General features: G+C 63.9%; 2 protein-coding genes across 3 annotated transcripts; one reads left to right on the top strand and one right to left on the bottom strand.

The window, feature by feature from the left end:
- Positions 1–1319: 1319 nt before the first annotated feature.
- IDUA (alpha-L-iduronidase) lies at positions 1320–17573 on the bottom strand. 2 transcript variants are annotated; one of them, XM_010375329.2, is made up of 14 exons: positions 17328–17573; positions 16586–16726; positions 4976–5061; positions 4684–4791; positions 4262–4357; positions 3944–4146; positions 3664–3843; positions 3340–3556; positions 2883–3095; positions 2670–2791; positions 2350–2475; positions 2195–2271; positions 1714–1814; positions 1320–1566 (listed from the first exon to the last, which is right to left on the bottom strand). In XM_010375329.2, exons 1-14 carry the CDS (start codon positions 17483–17485, stop codon positions 1433–1435), a joined length of 1962 nt encoding a protein of 653 aa, XP_010373631.1. In that variant the 5' UTR covers positions 17486–17573; the 3' UTR covers positions 1320–1432. The 2 variants fall into 2 exon arrangements, with proteins under 2 accessions (XP_010373631.1, XP_030776572.1); XM_030920712.1 differs by having other exon boundaries at positions 17056–17464.
- On the top strand, positions 10175–16874 carry SLC26A1 (solute carrier family 26 member 1). Its single transcript, XM_010375326.2, has 3 exons — positions 10175–11252; positions 12808–13410; positions 14177–16874. The coding sequence occupies exons 2-3, from the start codon at positions 12835–12837 to the stop codon at positions 15704–15706; spliced, it is 2106 nt and encodes a 701-aa protein (XP_010373628.1). The 5' UTR covers positions 10175–11252; positions 12808–12834; the 3' UTR covers positions 15707–16874.
- Positions 17574–18025: the final 452 nt, after the last annotated feature.

The raw sequence follows: 18025 nt of genomic DNA on the forward strand, positions 1-18025 counted from the left end.
GGGACAGAGGCTGAGTGTGACTGACGGCCAGTGCCTGCTTCCCTGGCTCTTGGCATGGCCTCAAGCCTCACCCATTCACAGCAAAGGCCAAAGTGGCCGCATCAGTGAGACTGGAGGGTGGGGATGTGTTGGTAAGCTGGTGGCCACCAGAGAAGGAGACGGTGACAGAGCCTCATGGGGAAGGAGACAGATGCAGCTTTGCCGTTCAGCCAAGACTGATGCCGGCACCGTGGGAACTCAGAACGCCCTGCTGACACCACCTTGCCTCCAGAGGGTCTGTCCTACCACCCTGGTGGCCAGGCTCACACCAGGAATCCCAGCTGAGGGGGACACTTGGAGTGTATGTGACTATTTTTGCCAAAAGCCACAACACCCAGGTCCAGGAGTGAGGGGAGGGTCCCTTGTGGGGTCTCTGTCCCACCCCAGCACCTTGGAGGCCCACTTTGGTTGGGGCAGGCAGGGGACATGGGCTTTGGGAGGTGCAGTGAAGCCAGCGGGCTCCCCCCCAGCCCCCACCAGAGCCCCTGACGCCTCCAGGAAAACCTGTGGTGTCCCTGTGCCCCAGCCATCTGGCTGAGTGCAGCTAAGGGTGGCCCTGGGAGGATGCTGGAGGGAGGGAAGAGACACTGGGGACTTGATTCCCGGGCTCCTGCGCATAGCACCCACAGGCTGGCCACACCCCTGGGCAGAAGGTCCCTGCTCCTTGCCAGGACGCCCAGCCCAGCCTGGACTGGTGAGTACCCTGGGGGCTCCCCTGTGGCTTCCTGGCACCCTGCCTCCATCTCTGTAAACAGTCATCAAATTGTCCTCATCTGGCCCTCCCATGTCTCAAAGCTGGAGCCAAGACAATCTGTGGTAAGGAGATGCAGACCATGGTGGACTGCTACTGTTTTCTTCTGCTGGCCACAGCCTGGGTTGCACAGGTGTGCCCCCATCCCACCCTCCACCATGCTGGGGTACAGGAGTCTTCCCTCATGCAGCCTCAGCTCCCCACTCTACAGAACAAGTAAGACAGCAAGAGACCGGCACGCCGCCTCTCCAGGGGTGATCCTGGAAAACCCGGGTAGGCAGGGCTGAGCTGGCTCCCCAGCCTGGCCCAGGGGCTCAACATGCTTCCAGTCCCGGCTTGGGGGTGGTCTGAGTGGGAGTGAGGGGGAAAGAGGCCTCGCTCCAGTTGGGTCCCCATCAGCCGCCGGGGTTTACCCTTGGAGGCTGCCCCGGAATGTGCCCAGGGCCAAGCCACAGAGCCTGGGCCCGAGACTGACGTGTGCAAAGTTGCTTTAAAGGGGGTGTTGGTACCAAGACATAAAAGAAAATAATAAAATATAAAAATATATTGCAAAGGGGGTGATGGGAGGGCAGCATGGGCACAGTACAACCCCAGCTCGCTGACTGCCAGTGGAGGTGCAGCCCACTGGGGCTCAGCACAGGCTCACGGATTGCCAGGGGTTGGGGGTCCTCTTGGCACAGCGACCTCCAGATACGGCACAGGGTTGGAGAAGGGGCCTGGTCGGGCCCAGTAGTCCAGGGCTCGAACTCGGTAGGAGCCGGAGACAGTACCTGTGTCTGGAGACACGGGGACACGTGTGCCAACCCGAACCTGCCCCCGCCCAAAAGCCTCCTGACCCCAGGCTTCTCAAGGCCCCCACCCAACACTGCCCTGAGGTCGAAGAATGGGGTGGCTGAGACCAGGGCAGTGGGTGGTGGGCGCACCTGGGCTGAACACAAAGAGATTGAAGGTCGATGGCTTCCTGCTGACTGGGGTGTACACCTTACCGTCCTGAGAGAACTGGATCTCATATGTCCACAGGCACCTGGGGAGGTCAGGCCAAGACCAAGGCTGGGGTCAAGACGGTCCTCAAAGGCCGGGGCAGGCAGGGCAGGTGGCCCAGAGCACCATTCCCCCAAGCCCCTCCGCGGCACCTCCCCAGCCACTGGGCACTCTTCCTGCCCAGACAGGAGAGGGCTGGAGCCTAACTGTCTACTTCATGTCCCCTAGGAGAACGCACACCCCACTGGCAGGGCCTGGTGCAGTGGCCCACAGTGTGTGGGGTGAAGGGCAGGGACGCAGGGCTGCGAGGGAAGGAGCTGGTGGGCCATGGCGAGTGGCCCGAGTGACCACATGGGTGAAGGGGTCGGGACCCAGGGGCGTGCCTAGGACCAGGCAGGGGGAGGCACGGCCCCACTCACGCACTTGGAGCCCACGTGTTCATCCGACCAGACCAGAACCAGCTGCCCTTGGGTCAGGGGCAGGGCACGGAGCCGCGTGACCTGGGGGAGGGAGGGGCTGTGATGGGGTCGGGGAGGAGGAGTCCAGGCCACGGCGCGGGTTGGGGGATTGCCACTTGCCTGGCCGGGCGGCTTCTCAGGGCGCGCGCACACGTGCACCAGCAGAAGCGACGGCAGCCGCAGCGCGGGGCGCAGGGTCAGGCGGCCGCCGGCGGGGAAGGGGCGCGGCGCCGCGGCCACCGGGTCCTGGGCGCAGTGGCGGGTCCTCAAGGTTCTCCAGGGGGGCTGGGGACGCTCGGCCCGACCTCAGGGCGAACGCCCCCGGCCCACCGCTCTGCCTTCTACCCACACCGCCTCGGGGCCCCCGCCCCGGGTCCTCACCCCCCACCCACCCTCCTGGGACCCGGGCCCAGCCCCTCGCCCCTCCGCGGCCCACCCACCTCGGCCGCGCGCATGCGCCGGAACTGCTCGGCAGAGGGGAAGACTGGCCGGCCCAGGCGCCGCCACTCGCCGTCGGGGCTGCAGAGCTGGTTGTCCAGGTAGCGCGTGACGTAGACCAGGCCTGCGGGGCCCGACGCTCAGGCCTCGGCTCTCCGGGCCACCCCCTCCAGAGCCCTGGCGGGGCCAGAGACCTCCCTGGGACCCCAGCTCACCCGGGCCGGGGGGCACCCCGCGCAGCCGCACCGTCACCGCGACGCTGCGGTTGGGGTGGGCGCGGGTGTCGTCGCTCGCGTAGATCAGCACGGCGGCACGCCAGGCGTCGGCTGGGCCCTCGGGGCGGTGGGCGCTGGCCAGGACGCCCACCGTGTGGTTGCTGTCCAGGACCGTCCCGGCCCGAGACACCTCGGCCCAGAGCTGCTCCTCGTCTGCGGGACGCGGGGGCCGTCGCCGCGTGGGGTCGTTGCCCCGCCGCCCCCCGACCCAGGACCGGGCCTCCCACCACTCGCTCCCCCTCCCCTTGGTGAAGGAGTCCCCAGGCCCTTCCACGCGGAGGCCGACCCCGGGAAGCGCGCGGCTGGAAGAGGCGTGCTCCCCGCAGCGGGGCCTTCGCAGGAGCCGCTCCCCAGCCTGGAAGGCCCTGGCCGGCCCACCCCAGCAGCCTTGGCTCACCCAGCAGCGCCAGCAGCCCCATGGCTGTGAGCACTGGCTTGCGCAGCAGCTGCACGTGCGGCGGGCGGGTGTTGTTGACCTGGAAGCGCGCGGTGAGCGTGCGCTGCGCGAAGGGGTGCGGGTGGTAGCTCAGGAAGGCGTTGTCGTTGCTAAGGAGCGCGTAGGGGATGGTGGAGCTGGTGTTGGCCAGTAGCAGGTTCTGATGCTGGGCGATGACCTGCGGATGTCCAGGGCTGCTGGGACCGCGAGGCACGGCCACAGCTCGCCTGTCCTGTCCCAGGAGGAAGGTGGCTGGGGGGCGCGCAGGGCGTTGGGCCGGCCCACCTTCACCACCATGGCCGCATAGGTCACGTCAGCCCTCCACGGCTGCGGCAGGGACCAGCCCACCAGCGGGTCCGCCTCGTCGTTGTAAATGGGGGTGTCCGCAAACTTGGGGAAGAGCTGCCCGATCTGCTGCGCGACGGCCTTCTCCTGCTCCAGGATGGAGATGGAGCTGCGCGCACCCTGTGGGTGGGACCGCCTCAGTACCACCAGGGTCAGCGCCTCCCCGGGCACCGCCACTGAGGGCGCAGAACCCCGGGGCGGGAGGAGGAGTAGGGCGCACCTTCCTGTGGAGGGAGATGTAGTCCAGCCGCACGCCCGCCTCCCCGGTGAAGAAGTTGGTACCGTCGTGGCAGTGGCGCAGGAGGCCCCAGCTCAGCGGGGATCGCGGTGGGGTGTGGAAGGAGTCGCCAGGGCCTCCCAGCCGCAGGGCCGGGCTGGCCGCGCGCAGACCCTCCGAGCAGGCATCATAGTAGTTCAGGAAGCCTGGACCGGGGGAGCGCTGCGTCTACACCTGCCCTGGGGACCAGCGGCTTAGCCGCTGCACCTGCCTTCCTTTGCCCACTTTCAGCCGGGCAGGATCCCAGGAAGTGGTGCACACCTTGCATGGTCATGGAGACGTTGTCAAAGTCGTGGTGGTCCGGCTCGTTCCACGTCTCGAAGTTCCATTTGGAAACATGCACCAGTCCGTACCTACCTGCAGAGGAGCCCTGCTGTTCCCCCAGCACAGGTGAATCTCGCCTCAGTGACTCCCACGGAGGGCGGGCGCAAAGTGATGAAGGGCGTCTGACTTAAGATGAACCCCACCTCCACACAGGTCAACCTCCTGCCCCACATCAGGAAGCCCTGGCTCAAAGGGATCCAAGACCTGGGCGGTGGCCTAGGTGATAGAGGTGCAGCCTGCCCAGGAGTACCCCCCAGCCTGGGGCCCAAGGGCCTGCACCGATCAAGGTGCAGGTATCCCTTGTCCCCACCCCTTACCCCCTCCCACCCCGCTCCCACCAGGGGCCTGTGCTCGCCCACCGATGTATCTCCTGGCCAGGCTGGAGACCAAGTCCTTCCATTCAAACACCTGCTGCTTGTCCTCAAAGTCGGTGAAGTGGCCTGAGGCGCTGCCCATCAGCTCAAACCCTGGAACACAGGAGGGCTGCCCCACTGCCCACCACACACGACACCCATGCTCTGCCAGGTCTGTGCTCCGGCACCAAGGCCAGCCCTGAATGGACATCCAAGGACCCGGAGGGGCTGGGTGAGGGAGAGGGTAGGCAGGGCAAGGGGGTGCAGGAGGGCTGGGAGGGCAGAGCCCACAGCTCACCTGGGAGGAGCTGGTTCTCCCTAAGAAGGTCCAGGTACTCGTCCAGGTGGGTGAAGTTGTAGCTTGGGCCCCGTCCAGTGGACCCCCTGCAGAAGGACGGTCATCGTCAGGAAGCAGGGTGCCCACACAGCTCCATGCTCCAGGCTGGAACCGTGGCCACAACAGAGCATGTGAGACCCTGCAAGGTGCCACCCGGGACTCAGATCCCGGCTTCCGGACGGGCCCTTCCCCTTGGAAAATCATCAACCCTATGAAAGCCGAGTGTGAACTAGAGTATCTGTACATGGAGACCCCCCAACCTGACACCATCAAGAGATGGAAGACTTGGGGTGGGGGTTCGCAATAGCCCTGAGGCTCAGTGGGACGAGGCAGGCAGGTCCTGAGGGGCAGGGGCCAGGGGTCAGGAACTAGGCAGGACCTGGTGGGCAACCCACCCTGGTTCTCTGTACCTCCTGGAGGCCCAGGAGTGCCCCATTTCTCCTCCCACACCCCAAGAGGCAACATGGGTGGGCAGGAAAGGGAGAAGGCGGCTGCCCTGCCACTGCACTTGTAGACGGGGCTGAATTTCCATAGGGCCTACGTTCCAAGGGGACAGGCATCATCGGGGAATGGGAATCTTTGGTGAAGGGGATATGATAGGGAGTGAGGAGCCTGATGGCCAGCGAGGGACCTCTCTGAGGAGACATCTAAGGCTACCACACAATGGGACTGGCCAGCAGGAAGACGTCCGGGCAGCAGATGGCATCGCCAGTGCAAAGGCTCTGGAACAGGAATGTGCACATGATAATCAGGGAGTAGGGGGGCAGCTGGTGGGCCTGGGACAGAATCAGAGTGGATATCACAGGAGATGAGGCTCCACGGCGTCTGGAAGTGACTGCTTTGAACATGGGACCCTGACCAGGAGCAAAACAGGGATGCCTTTCAGGATTCTGAGTGAGCAGTGCCAGGGCATTTTTCAAGGATCCCTCTGGCAGCTCACTGGAGTCAGGGTGGGAGCTGAAGACTGGCTGGGGACCATGGTGGTGGCCCAGAGAGGTATGGTGCCCAGACTGGGTGGTGGCTGTGCAGGTTGTGAGCAGAGGCTGGAGCAGATGGACTGATGAGGTTTGAGGTGAGCTGGTGCGGGGGTATGGGAGGTGGTCCAGGGCAACTGTGGATTTCAGCTTGAGCAGCTGGGCGGGTGGATGAGCTTGCAGTGAGACTGGTCTCGGTTTTGGCCATGTGGAGTTGGACATCTGAGGGTGAACTGGGTGAGGAGGCTGGTGTGCAGGGGTCTGGGGCTATGGGTGATGCTTCTGGCCTGAGGGAAGGGGGATGGGGTGAATGGAATAGCAGCCAGCCTTGAAGCTGGAGAAGCAGAGACCAGGCTGGCCAGGCTGGCATTCCTGCGGATGCCACGCAGAAGGTGAGCACCTCCTATGACAGCTGGGTTTGTGCCCCATCTGCAGTGATGGGGGATGGGGTTACCACCGTGGATTGGAATCTGGCCCTATACAGGTCCCTGTCAATCTCCCCATGCCACAGCACCCCCAGCTCCACAGCAAAGGTCTGGACACCTCAACGCCTCCCTTCTGGTCCTCCCACGGTGTAGAAGATCAAGGCAGAGCCTCAGCCGGAGTCTACAGCCTTCAGGTGTGGGCTCCTGCTCTGCCCCGCCTCTGCTGGTCCCCACCTGCTCCTGTACCCAGGGCTGGGCGCCCAGCAGGAAGCAGCAGGAGTCCCTGGCGTCCACCCCACCCAGCCCCTACCACCTCCCGTCCCCTCTATCCAAAGGACACAGTGGTAGCAAAGAAGTAACTTGAGAAGCACTTGGATAAAAATTGAATGCCCAGAAGGCGCATTCCAATGTGTCACGGAGTTGGAGTAGCAGGACACGGTAACCTGGAGGAAAGTGAAGGCCCAGGTGGGCTTCAGGATAGCCCGGCGGCCCCTGACACTGGGGCTAGCGGGGGGGGAGCCCCAGCATCAGAGATGTCCCTGGCCTGACACCCAAGGTGCCCGAGTGTCATCTGGCAGGGCCAGCTTTGCAGCGAGGGGAGCCCGGGACAGAGATCCCCGCCCCCAGGCCCAGGAACCCCGGGGTCGGTCTACAGGCCCCAGGCCCCACCCTCCGCCTGGCCCCCATTGGGAAGAGCTGGGCCGGTGAGATGGAGCGCGCAGCCCACCCCCAGGGCCGAAGCTCTGCCAGACCCCGCTCCGGGTGTCGCTGGGGCCGCGGCGGCCGCACAACGCGCTCATTCACCGCGCGGCCGCGGCTGGGCGGCCCCTTGGGGCCTCGCGTCCCCGCCCCCGGGCCTGAGCGCGTGCGCCGCGAGGACCGCGCGGCTGCCGGGCCTGGTGAGTGCGTGGGGCGCGCGTGCTCAGCGGTGGGAGCGCGGGGCGGGGCCGCGCGTGCATGGGGGTTCGCAGGCGGTGGGGGGGACACCGCGCGGGGTGGGGAGCAGGGCCGAGCGCTCCTGAGGGTGAAGGAGAGTGTGGGTCAGGGGCAGAGGCCGGGATCGCTGGGCTGGGGGCGCAGGGCGGGCACAGACCTGCCTCTTGGGAGAACCTGCAATTGTGGCCAGGACGAAGGGGATGCAGGTGATAGAGGGTGAGGGCTGGGGCCTCCTCTTCTCCAGACCTTGGAGCACGCCCACCCGCGGGAGGGTCACTGGGAATAAACTTGGGTCCGGTCCCAAAGCCCTGTCAGCCGGGCTTCTTTCCACGGGTGGGAGGCAAGGATACGAGGTCTCCTTTGCCAGTAAATTGACTCCAATGTAAAAGGACTAATTTAAAGACAAAACTAAGGAAGTAAGTGTGTGGCACAAAACTGGCCACGGGATCAGGCTGGAGGGCAGTTCAGGCAGGTCCCAGTTGCTGAGGCCAAGCAGGGAAGGAAGGTGTCGGCAGCCCTGTGCATGCACTGGCTTGGGGTAGAATATGCTACCCACTCTGGACCCCTGGGCACTCAGCCTTTGGGCCTGACCACAGGGCAGCACCAGCCACTGCCTCAGTGCTCAGAGAAACTGAGGCAGAGACACGTGGGAGGGGGGCAGGTCAGACCCCAAGGATCCTATAACGATGACCTCACCTGCTTTCGACACCCAGCCTAGGTGGGGACTAAAAGGGCCTAAGGCCCAATGCCTGCAGAAGACCCCTGAGGCCAGGCCCCTGCAGTGTGGCTGAGGCTGTTCCTGAACTATGCTCGCCTGCCTAAAATCTCACCATGGGTCCCCACAAGCCAACCTCTGGACACCTCCACCACCCTTCCTGAGGGGGGAAGGACCACCTCCCACTCGAGGTTTCTCTGAGGCCCCAGGTGACACTGCCCACCCTACCCTGCATGCAGGCATCTGCACTGGGCGCCCACCCCTGCTCCAGCACCCAGGTCCTCCCTGGCTCCTTTAGGGAGACCTTGAGAGAGCAAGCCCAGCCCCCTGGGTCTCCCCAGTTCTCCAACAACCCTTCCGGTGGCTGCACCCAGAGAGGTCCTTAATCTGTCCCAGGGAGGGGCCTGAGGCCCTGCGTGACTGCCTTACCCCACCCACTGGCCAACTGCTTCTTACAGCACAGCTCCCAACTGCTGGGCAAACAGCTGCTTCCCAGGGACCACTGGGGCCCAGGTTAGGCTGGGGTGGGAATGAGGGCTCATACTCTGGAGGACAGGGCAGGGGCTTTGAGGAGAAACGAGACTTGGAGAGGGCATCCCAGGTGGAGGCTACGGGGGTAGGAGACCCTGGAGCCTGTTCAGCCCTGCCCGCATCTCATGCTCAGGGGTACAAGCCCTGGAGTGTTCAGCTCTGTCCACATCTCACACTTAACGGTGTCTCCTACTGTGGCCATCCCAACTACATTCCACTCCCATTTCACCTCCAAATTGGGGGACTGCAGCCCAGTCTTCCCTGGGCCGATCCAGGGCTGTGGGGAACTAGCAGGGCTTGGCAGACGGCTTCCACGAGGAGGTACCTTTGGTGGAGTGAGTATCCAGGGACTCCTCCCTCTGGGGCTCCACCCCATCAATGTCTGTGTCCATGTTCTGGGGGAACAAAGCCCCAGCACATCAGCTGGTTCTGTGAGACCCTCGGCTTCAATCCCACGTGGACAGGAGAATCAGAGCTTGTGACTTCTGTTCCCAGGACCGAGTCAGGCTGCCCAAGGTGCCAGGGCCGGCTTGGCTTTCCAGCCCCACCTGAGGGACCCACCACAGCCTCCTGGCCTCCCTTGGGATGGGAGAGCACTGAGGCCTGCAGCCCCTTGTTACACTCACCCTCTGGCCACAGGTGCCCGGTGCAGGCTCCCAACCAATACTCACTGTCAAAGTGGCAGGGCCGGGGCAGGGGGACCTGAGGCCCCCAAGGAATTTTTTTTTTTTTTTTTGAGACAGAACCGGCCGGGCATGGTGGCTCACACCTGTAATCCCAGCACTTTTGGTGGCCGAGGCAAGTGTATCACGAGGTCAGGAGTTCAAGACTAGCCTGACCAACATAGTGAAACCCTGCCTCTACTAAAAATACAAAAATTATCCAGGCATGGTGGTACATGCCTGGAGTGCCAGCTACTCAGGAGGCTGAGGCAGGAGAATCGCTTGAACCCGGGAGGCGGAGGCTGCAGTGAGCCGAGATTGTGCCACTGTACTCTAGCCTGGGCGACAGAGCGAGACTCCGTCTCAAAAAAAAAAAAAAAAAAAAAAAAGACAGACTTGCAGGCTGGAGTGAAGTGGTAGAATCATACCTCACTGCAGCCTGGACCTCCCGGGCTCAAGCGATCCTCCTATCTTAGCTTCCCAAAGTGCTGGGCCAGTGATAACATTTTTTTTGAGACAGGTTCTTGCTCTGTGGCCTAGATTAGGGTATAGTGGCACAATCATACCTCATGGCAGCCTCGAACTCCTGGGCTCAAGTCATGCTCCCACCTCAGTTGCTTGAGTATCTGGGATACAGGCACACACCACTACACCCAGCTAATTTTTTACTTTTGAGTTTTGTAAACGTTGGAGGGCAGGGGTTGGCTGGGCATGGTGGCTCATGCCTGTAATTCCAGCACTTTGGGAGGCCGAGGCGGGCAGATCACGAGGTCAGGAGATCAAGACCATCTTAGCTAACACAGTGAAACCCTATCTCTACTAAAAATACAAAAATATTCGCTGGGCATGGTGGCGGGTGCCCACAGTTCCAGCTATTCGGGAGGCTGAGGCAGGAGAATGGTGTGAACCTGGGAGGCGGAGTTTGCAGTGAGCAGAGATCACGCCACTGCACTCCAGCCCAGGCAACAGAGCAAGACCCCGCCTCAAAAAGAAAAGAAAAAAGAAAAGGTGAGGAGCGTCTCACTATGTTGACCAGGCTGGTCTTGAACTCCTGGCCTGAAGCAGTCCTCCTGTCTAGGCCTCCCAAAGTGTTGGGATTACAAGAGTGAACCACCGTGCCTGGCCAATAATTCCTTTTTAAAAAGCAGCTCACCCTTATTTTCATGTGTGGGCTTAATTTAAGTTCACTTTCAGAAATCATTTGTCTTCACACCAGCCGTATAAAGCAGGCACTGCCGGTCCCAGTCTGTGGTAGAGGGGAGGGCAGAGGAGCCGTGAGGGTGACCAGGCACTGTGGGTCGGCGCTGGGTCTGGGCAGACCAGGACTCCTGCCCCTGGCCAGTCGTGGCATCTTGACCCCCAGCAGCCCGTGCCCTTAGCAGTGAGCACCACACACAGGGCTCATGCGAGCACATACACATCTGCACACACCGGCAGCCTTGCGTTGAGCTGGCTGTCAGCCTCCACCCTGCTCCAGCTTGGACCAGGCTGGCTCCTTGCAGGACCAGGAGGGTGTCCACCAACTGGACACGGAGACCAACCCTCCCTCAGCCCCGCCTGGGTTTGAAGGCTGCTGCAGTCAACCCCAGACCCCAGAGCTGAAGGGTTGCCTGTGCTCAGTCCCTGAGCCCCTGCCTCCCGCTGGTCCCTAAGCCCTCCAGACAGGGCTGCAGAGCCACAGCTGCAGCCGCTCCTGGGAGGCTGGGAGCTCATCAGAGGCCCACACAGCTCTAACTACTACGAGCCCGATTACAGTTCAACTCCTGGATTCATCGATCAGGTAACATGGCTGGATAAACCCGTGACTCAGCAATCTGTAAGTAAATAATTCAACCGCTGAGCCCAGTGCACAGACCACTGCCCGCAGGTCGGCGCCAGAGCCACCACCTCCACTCTCCCAGCCGCTCACGGGAGCCAGAGGGCCCTGCGGTCCTCAGTGGTCTTGCCAGCCCCTCGCCATCCCAGGGCCCTCTGCGCCTGTGAGGACTCCCTCAGGTAAGAACCATCCTGGGCCCAGATATCAGTTGTAGCAGAGGCGGGCGTGGGAGCCGAGGCCAGTAATGCCCTGGACTCGTGATTTCTTAGGGGCACCCTCAGGCTCAAGGCAGGTGGCCCTACTGTACACACCTGGACCCCAGGGGCTTGGGGTGGGCTTCAGGGCATCCAAGGACCCAGTGTGGTGGGGTCTTCCAGGGACGGGGACATAACTCTTGCAATGCTGCCTGAGGGCCAGGACCCCTGCTCTGGGCCCCGGGGATGCTGTGCCCAGCCTGCGTGTGTCAACCTACCAGGCTTGACCCACTCCTCCAACACACCCCCTGAGACTGCAGCTCCCACACCCTGGGCCAGGGTGCAAATAGCAGGCTTAGCCCAGGCTGCAGGGTGTCCTGGGAACCTGGTGTCCTGGGAGCAAAGTCTTTGCCTAACATTGCTGAGAAGGGTTTTTAAAGCGAAAGTACATTGGAGCCTGCAAACAGGACAGACCCAGGGCCACACATGGGACCGGTCAGGCCTCTAAGCACCGCCTCCCTAACGCCACGGTGCTTTCCGAGGGCAAAGGAAAGGTCAGGTGCCCTTCTGGCTCTGCCGGCCCAGGGTGGCTGTGTGCAGCGGGCTGGGTCCTCTCAGCGCTGCCTTGGGACAGTGTGTCATGGCCATTCCACAGTGAGCTGGTGCAGCCTGGGAAGGGACACCTCACGTCCCAGAACTGTCTGGGCAGGGGAAACAGATGCCAGTCACCCTCCTCCCCTCCCAGCTGGCCCTTATGGGGCCCCTGTCTAGGCATACTCTCAGAATTGTGTTCCAAGGCCAAGCAGATGGGCTGGGCTGGTGTCTGAACGCTGCTCCCCCGGCAGACTTGGGGTCCTAGCACCCACAAGACTTGGCAGAGACATAGGAGGCCTCTTCCTGAGACTTCCGCCAGCCCCAGGACCCACAGGGCAGGTTGTGGAGGGGTGGGGAAGGTGTCTCTCAGAGAGGAGGTGATGGTTTGGATGGGGAAGGGAGGGCTCTGGTGTGGGCATGGGGTGGACAGCAGGACCGTTCGCCAGCCTGGGGAGTGGGAGGTGGACGCAGAGCAGCGGGACTCAGGCTTGCCTGCACCTGTGTCCACTGACTGTGACATTCTGACCCCAGGCACACGTGTGTGTAGCAGCAGCCCAGCCTGTTCCCTCCCTGTTGGGCGGGTGAGCTTCAGGAGGCTACAGGGTGGGTTTCAGGCAGGAAATGCAGAGCCAGTGGGCCAGAGCTGAGCCTGGACAGGGTCCTGCCATGCCGCCCTCAGCACTGCTGGCCTCAGCACACCCCGTGGTATGGGCTTGGTGTCATAATCCCATCTCACCCCACGATGGGTTCTGGAGCCGCCAGGGCCTGGCGTCCATCCATACCGGGCAGGGGGCTGGGGCCTGCGCTGCCCGGAGAAGGCCCAGCACCAATCCCTGGCCCTGGGTGAGTGAGGGGTCCGCCCCAAGCGGCCCACTGCTGCCTGGGACCTTGTCGTTTGGCCCTGGATCCAGGGGCTCCTGTGACCATGCCCTCTTCTTGGCTGCAGGTTGGCCACAAGACCTGACGCTGCAGGATGGACGAGTCCCCTGAGCCTCTGCAGCAGAACAGAGGGCCGGTGCTGGTCCGACGGCAGCGCCCAGCACCCCGGGGTCTGTGTGAGATGCTGAAGGCCAGGCTGTGGCGGAGCTGCTCGTGCAGCATGCTGTGCGCCCGGGCGCTGGTGCAGGACCTGCTCCCCGCCACAAGCTGGCTGCGTCAGTACCGCCCGCGGGAGTACCTGGCAGGTGACGTCATGTCCGGGCTGGTCATTGGCATCATCTTGGTGCCTCAGGCCATCGCCTACTCATTGCTGGCCGGGCTGCAGCCCATCTACAGCCTCTATACGTCCTTCTTCGCCAACCTCATCTACTTCCTCATGGGCACTTCACGGCACGTCTCCGTGGGCATCTTCAGCCTGCTTTGCCTCATGGTGGGGCAGGTGGTGGACCGGGAGCTCCAGCTGGCCGGCTTCGACCCCTCCCAGGACGGCCTGCGGCCCGAGGCCAACAGCAGCATCCTCAACAGCTCAGCTGCCATGCTGGACTGTGGGCGTGACTGCTACGCCATCCGCATTGCCACCGCCCTCACGCTGATGACCGGGCTTTACCAGGTGAGGAGCTCTGCTTGGGCACAGGGAGGGGCCCAGGGCACCCCCCCTTAGGTACTGGCCATCCACGAGGGCAAGGCTGGGGGCAAGCACAGAGTTGGCAGAGGAGGTGCTGGCCCAAGACAGCAAGGCTTGGGCAGAGCTGAGGCGTGCCCGGGCATCCCAGGGTGAGGCACCGACGCAGAGGGGCTGTGAGTACAGGAGGGGAGGGGCATGGGGAGCCGGCCTGCTGGGCCACGGCCTGGGTGGGGGCCAGCAGGCCAGGTGTGGCTGTGGCTCAGTGGTGCCAGACTGAGGCCATGTGGCCTCCCAGGCCTTCTGTCCTAGGTGGGGTGGGAGATGGCCTCCCCACCCCTGAATGTCTCCTGCCTTGACCTTATTGTCCATCTTGGCCCCCACTGGCTCCACATCTGCATGGGGGGTAGTGGGCGCTATGTGTAGAAAGCAGGAGGAAGGGGCTACCTTCTGATGCCAGAGGTCTTAATTCTGAAATAAAATGGGCTTCTGCACGTGAGAAGGTTAGATGTGTCTGTGGCCAACTGCGTGCAGGTGTGACGCCCGTGTGGCTGTTCCAAGTGTCTGCAGGCATGAGCACGTGTGGAGCCAGAACACAGGCCCGTGTGAGGAGTCTGATTTGGAACATATGGTGCTGCAACACAATTGTCAGGCCCTGTGCCGTGACCACCACCCCTCGGGCCACGCCAGGTGCTGGTGAGGGGCACGTGGCTCCCGCCAGGCGCCTGCTGGCCTGACTGCACTCCGTCCACAGGTCCTCATGGGCGTCCTCCGGCTGGGCTTCGTGTCCGCCTACCTCTCACAGCCACTGCTCGACGGCTTTGCTATGGGGGCCTCCGTGACCATCCTGACCTCGCAGCTCAAGCACCTGCTGGGTGTGCGGATCCCGCGGCACCAGGGGCCCGGCATGGTGGTCCTCACATGGCTAAGCCTGCTGCGTAGCGCTGGGCAGGCCAACGTGTGTGATGTGGTCACCAGCACGGTGTGCCTGGCGGTGCTGCTAGCTGCGAAGGAGCTCTCAGACCGCTACCGACGCCGCCTGCGGGTGCCTCTGCCCATGGAGCTGCTGGTCATCGTGGTGGCCACACTCGTGTCTCACTTCGGGCAGCTCCACAGGCGCTTTGGCTCCAGCGTGGCCGGCGACATCCCCACAGGTTTCATGCTCCCTCAGGTCCCGGAGCCCAGGCTGATGCAGCGTGTGGCCCTGGATGCCGTGGCCCTGGCCCTCGTGGGCGCGGCATTCTCCATCTCGCTGGCGGAGATGTTCGCCCGCAGCCATGGCTACTCTGTGCGTGCCAACCAGGAGCTGCTGGCTGTGGGCTGCTGCAACGTGCTACCTGCCTTCCTCCACTGCTTCGCCACCAGCGCCGCCCTGGCCAAGAGCCTGGTGAAGACAGCCACTGGCTGCCGGACACAGCTGTCCAGTGTGGTCAGCGCCACCGTGGTGCTGCTGGTGCTGCTGGCGCTGGCACCGCTGTTCCACGACCTCCAGCGAAGCGTGCTGGCCTGCGTCATCGTGGTCAGCCTGCGGGGGGCCCTGCGCAAGATGTGGGACCTCCCACGGCTGTGGCGGATGAGCCCGGCCGACGCGCTGGTCTGGGCGGGCACCGCGGCCACCTCCATGCTGGTCAGCACAGAGGCCGGGCTGCTGGCCGGCGTCATCCTCTCGCTGCTCAGCCTGGCCGGCCGCACCCAACGCCCACGCGCCACCCTGCTGGCCCGCATCGGGAACTCGGCCTTCTACGAGGATGCCACAGAGTTCGAGGGCCTCGTCCCCGAGCCCGGTGTGCGGGTGTTCCGCTTCGGGGGGCCGCTGTACTATGCTAACAAGGACTTCTTCCTGCGGTCACTCTACAGCCTCACAGGGCTGGATGCGGGGTGCGTGGCTGCCAGGAGGAAGGAGCGGGGCTCAGAGTGGGAGGTCGGCGAGGGAGGCCCTGCCCAGGGCAAGGACCTGGCCCCGGTTAGCAGCAGGGCTGCGCTGGCGCCTGCGGCGGCCGGATTCCACACAGTGGTCATCGACTGCGCCCCGCTGCTGTTCCTGGACGCAGCCGGCGTGACCACGCTGCAGGACCTGCGCCGAGACTACGGGGCCCTGGGCATCAGCCTGCTGCTAGCCTGCTGCAGCCCCACTGTGAGAGATGCTCTGAGCAGAGGAGGCTTCCTCGGGGAGGGCCCCGGGGACGTGGCTGAGGAGGAGCAGCTGTTTCTCAGTGTGCACGACGCCGTGCAGACAGCACGAGCCCGCCACAGGGAGCTGGAGGCCACTGATGCCCACCTGTAGCAGGGCCAGGCCTGTCCAGCAGCCTCTGCTCCCTCCGGGGGCGCCCACAGCAGACATCTGCAAGTCACTGCTGAGACTCTTCCCAGGGAGGAGCCGCCCAAGAGCTGCACTCTTGTGCCACAGCTGCCCTGGGGAAACCGGGGAACCCCGACTGGGGAAGGAGGCCCTCTGATCACATGCAGGACCCAAATACTCAGAAATCAAGAACTTCTGCCTCCAAGACAGGCTGGTCCATAGTGCTGGCTGGGTCTCGATGCTCCACACCCTTGCCGTCCCTCGGCTCAGAAGGGATGGGCCTGGCCTGATGCTCAGGGTTGACATCTTATTTGAACAAGGGCCCCCCAACATTATGCAGCCTCCAAGGTGCCAAGAGGACCCCCTATGCCCTGGCCTGCCTAGTGCCCATCCTGCTGGTAGGAGCCAGCGGCTCTGGCCAAGAGCATGAGGGTCTCTGTGTTTCCAGAAGGCCCCACACACCCAAGTGCCCGTCACACCTTGTGCCTTCCTGTCACAGGGTGGCCACCTGCACCAGCATCAGGGCCCAGGGTGCTGTGACCAGTAAGACCTCAGCTCAGTCCTCAGGTGCTGGCCCTGCCCAGCCCAGTCAGCAAACACACACAGGGATGCTCATGGGTGCACGAGGAGCCAGGTGCAGCGCAGCCCACCCTGAGCTTCCAGGGAGACCTGCAGGAAGCCCACCATGCCCCATGCAGGGACTCCCTCCAGCACACAGCCCTCACCCCAGCACAGCCAGCAAGGACACAGTGCTTTGGCGGAAAGTGGGGAACAAGGGGTCTTCTGAGCAGCCCCCAACCCTGCCCCTCCCGTCTGTGCCTCTGTAAGGGGCTCTGGGATGCCCAGGCCCCACCTGTCGCCCACCTGGTGGTGACAAGCTCCAGCAGCCAGTGGGTCCGGACCTGCTCGATGCCGCGGTGAGGGACGGCGCCCACATAGGCGAGGTTGAGTTGCTGGTCCCAGCTGAGGACGTACTGGTCAGCCTGGCTGTGTGGCAGCGGGGGGCTGGGGACAGCAAAGGGGAGGCTCAGTCCTGAGCCTCAGCATGGCTGGCAGCGCGACCCGCACACACGTTCAAGCCCAGGACTGCCCGGGCGCGGGATTCAGGCGCTTCGCGTGCGCTCAGTGACTAATAAAATGACCCTTAGGGCCAAGGATGTTGGGAGGTCCCATCTTCCTGGGGAACAGGAGCGGCCATAAGACGAGGGGCCAACGCCAGCCCTGGCCCCGGCCCTGCCAGGCAGGCGGGCCCTCAGCTCTAGGTGGAAGGAATGGGACAGGCAGGCCAGGTCCCGCTGCAGGGGCGTCCCACTCCCGGGAGACTCCTGGTTTACCTCAAAGAGCAGGATCCTGGGCATCGGTCTGGGCTGCAGGGGGCGGCCACTGGGCAAGCTCAGGGCCCAGCCCCAGGCTCACGCCCTGGCACCCACTCAGCTGGAGAGCCCACCCCCAAACACGGCGCGGGGCGGGCCTGGGAGAGCCAGGGCCCCAGAGGAGGGAGCTCCGGTCTCTGAAGCTCTCACAGTGCGCAGTCAGGGGGCGCCCGAGCTCTCCCCGTGCGACCACGGGGTCCCGGAGGCCGCGGGCGGGCGCGCGGAGCGCTCACCAGAAGCCTGTGCTTCTCCAGAAGCGCCGCAGAGGCCACAGCGCGCGGGCCGCGTCCACCTGAACCAGGTGCGGGGCCTCGGCCGGGACCACCGGGGGAGCGGCCAGGAGCGAGGCCAGGAGCGCGAGCAGCGTCGCGCGGGGGCGCAAGGGGCGCATGGCCGGGCGCGCTGGGTGACTGTGGGCCTTCGGGCCGCACTACCGATTCCGCCTCCGGATGGGAGTCTGGGCGCGCACCCCATGTGACTGCCGCGGCGGGGCGGGGCCTTGGTGGGCGGGGCGATGGCCGGGTGGGCGGGGCTGGGGAGCCTCCGGGAGCCGGGAGCGCGGCGGGGTTGGAGTTCCGCTTCCTGGCAGGCCTCAGGGGTTTCTCTGAGGACCGATGACTCGGAAAGCGCTCAGAAGAACGCTTGGCCCATTGGTGCTATGTGAGTTGAGCCATTACTGTCTTGTTTTTCTCTGTTTTTGTGTGTTTTTGAGACAGAGTCTTGCTCTGTCGCCCAGGCTGGGGTGCGGTGGCGCGATCTTGGCCCACTGCAACCTCCATCTGCGGAGCTGCGGCGATCTTCTCGCCCCAGCCTCCCTAGTAAAGCGTGCGCTTTAGCAAGAAGGAGAATTATCCCAGAAGAGCACACTGGGCCCTCCTTACGCTTGGCTTCACATCCATGGATTCAACCAAGCAGACTGAAAATATTGTTT

The sequence above is a fragment of the Rhinopithecus roxellana genome, chromosome 2 (assembly GCF_007565055.1).
Source record: "Rhinopithecus roxellana isolate Shanxi Qingling chromosome 2, ASM756505v1, whole genome shotgun sequence".
Lineage (NCBI taxonomy): Eukaryota > Metazoa > Chordata > Mammalia > Primates > Cercopithecidae > Rhinopithecus > Rhinopithecus roxellana.

Coding starts and splice junctions, on each gene's coding strand:
- SLC26A1 (XM_010375326.2), top strand. CDS start 12,835: ATGGACGAGTCCCCTGAGCCTCTGCAGCAGAACAGAGGGCCGGTGCTG. Junction 13,411..14,176: donor TGATGACCGGGCTTTACCAG/GTGAGGAGCTCT, acceptor CTCCGTCCACAG/GTCCTCATGGGCGTCCTCCG.
- IDUA (XM_010375329.2), bottom strand. CDS start 17,485: ATGCGCCCCTTGCGCCCCCGCGCGACGCTGCTCGCGCTCCTGGCCTCG. Junction 4,358..4,683: donor CCTGGCCAGGAGATACATCG/GTGGGCGAGCAC, acceptor GCTCCTCTGCAG/GTAGGTACGGACTGGTGCAT. Junction 4,147..4,261: donor CGTCTCCATGACCATGCAAG/GTGTGCACCACT, acceptor CCCCCGGTCCAG/GCTTCCTGAACTACTATGAT.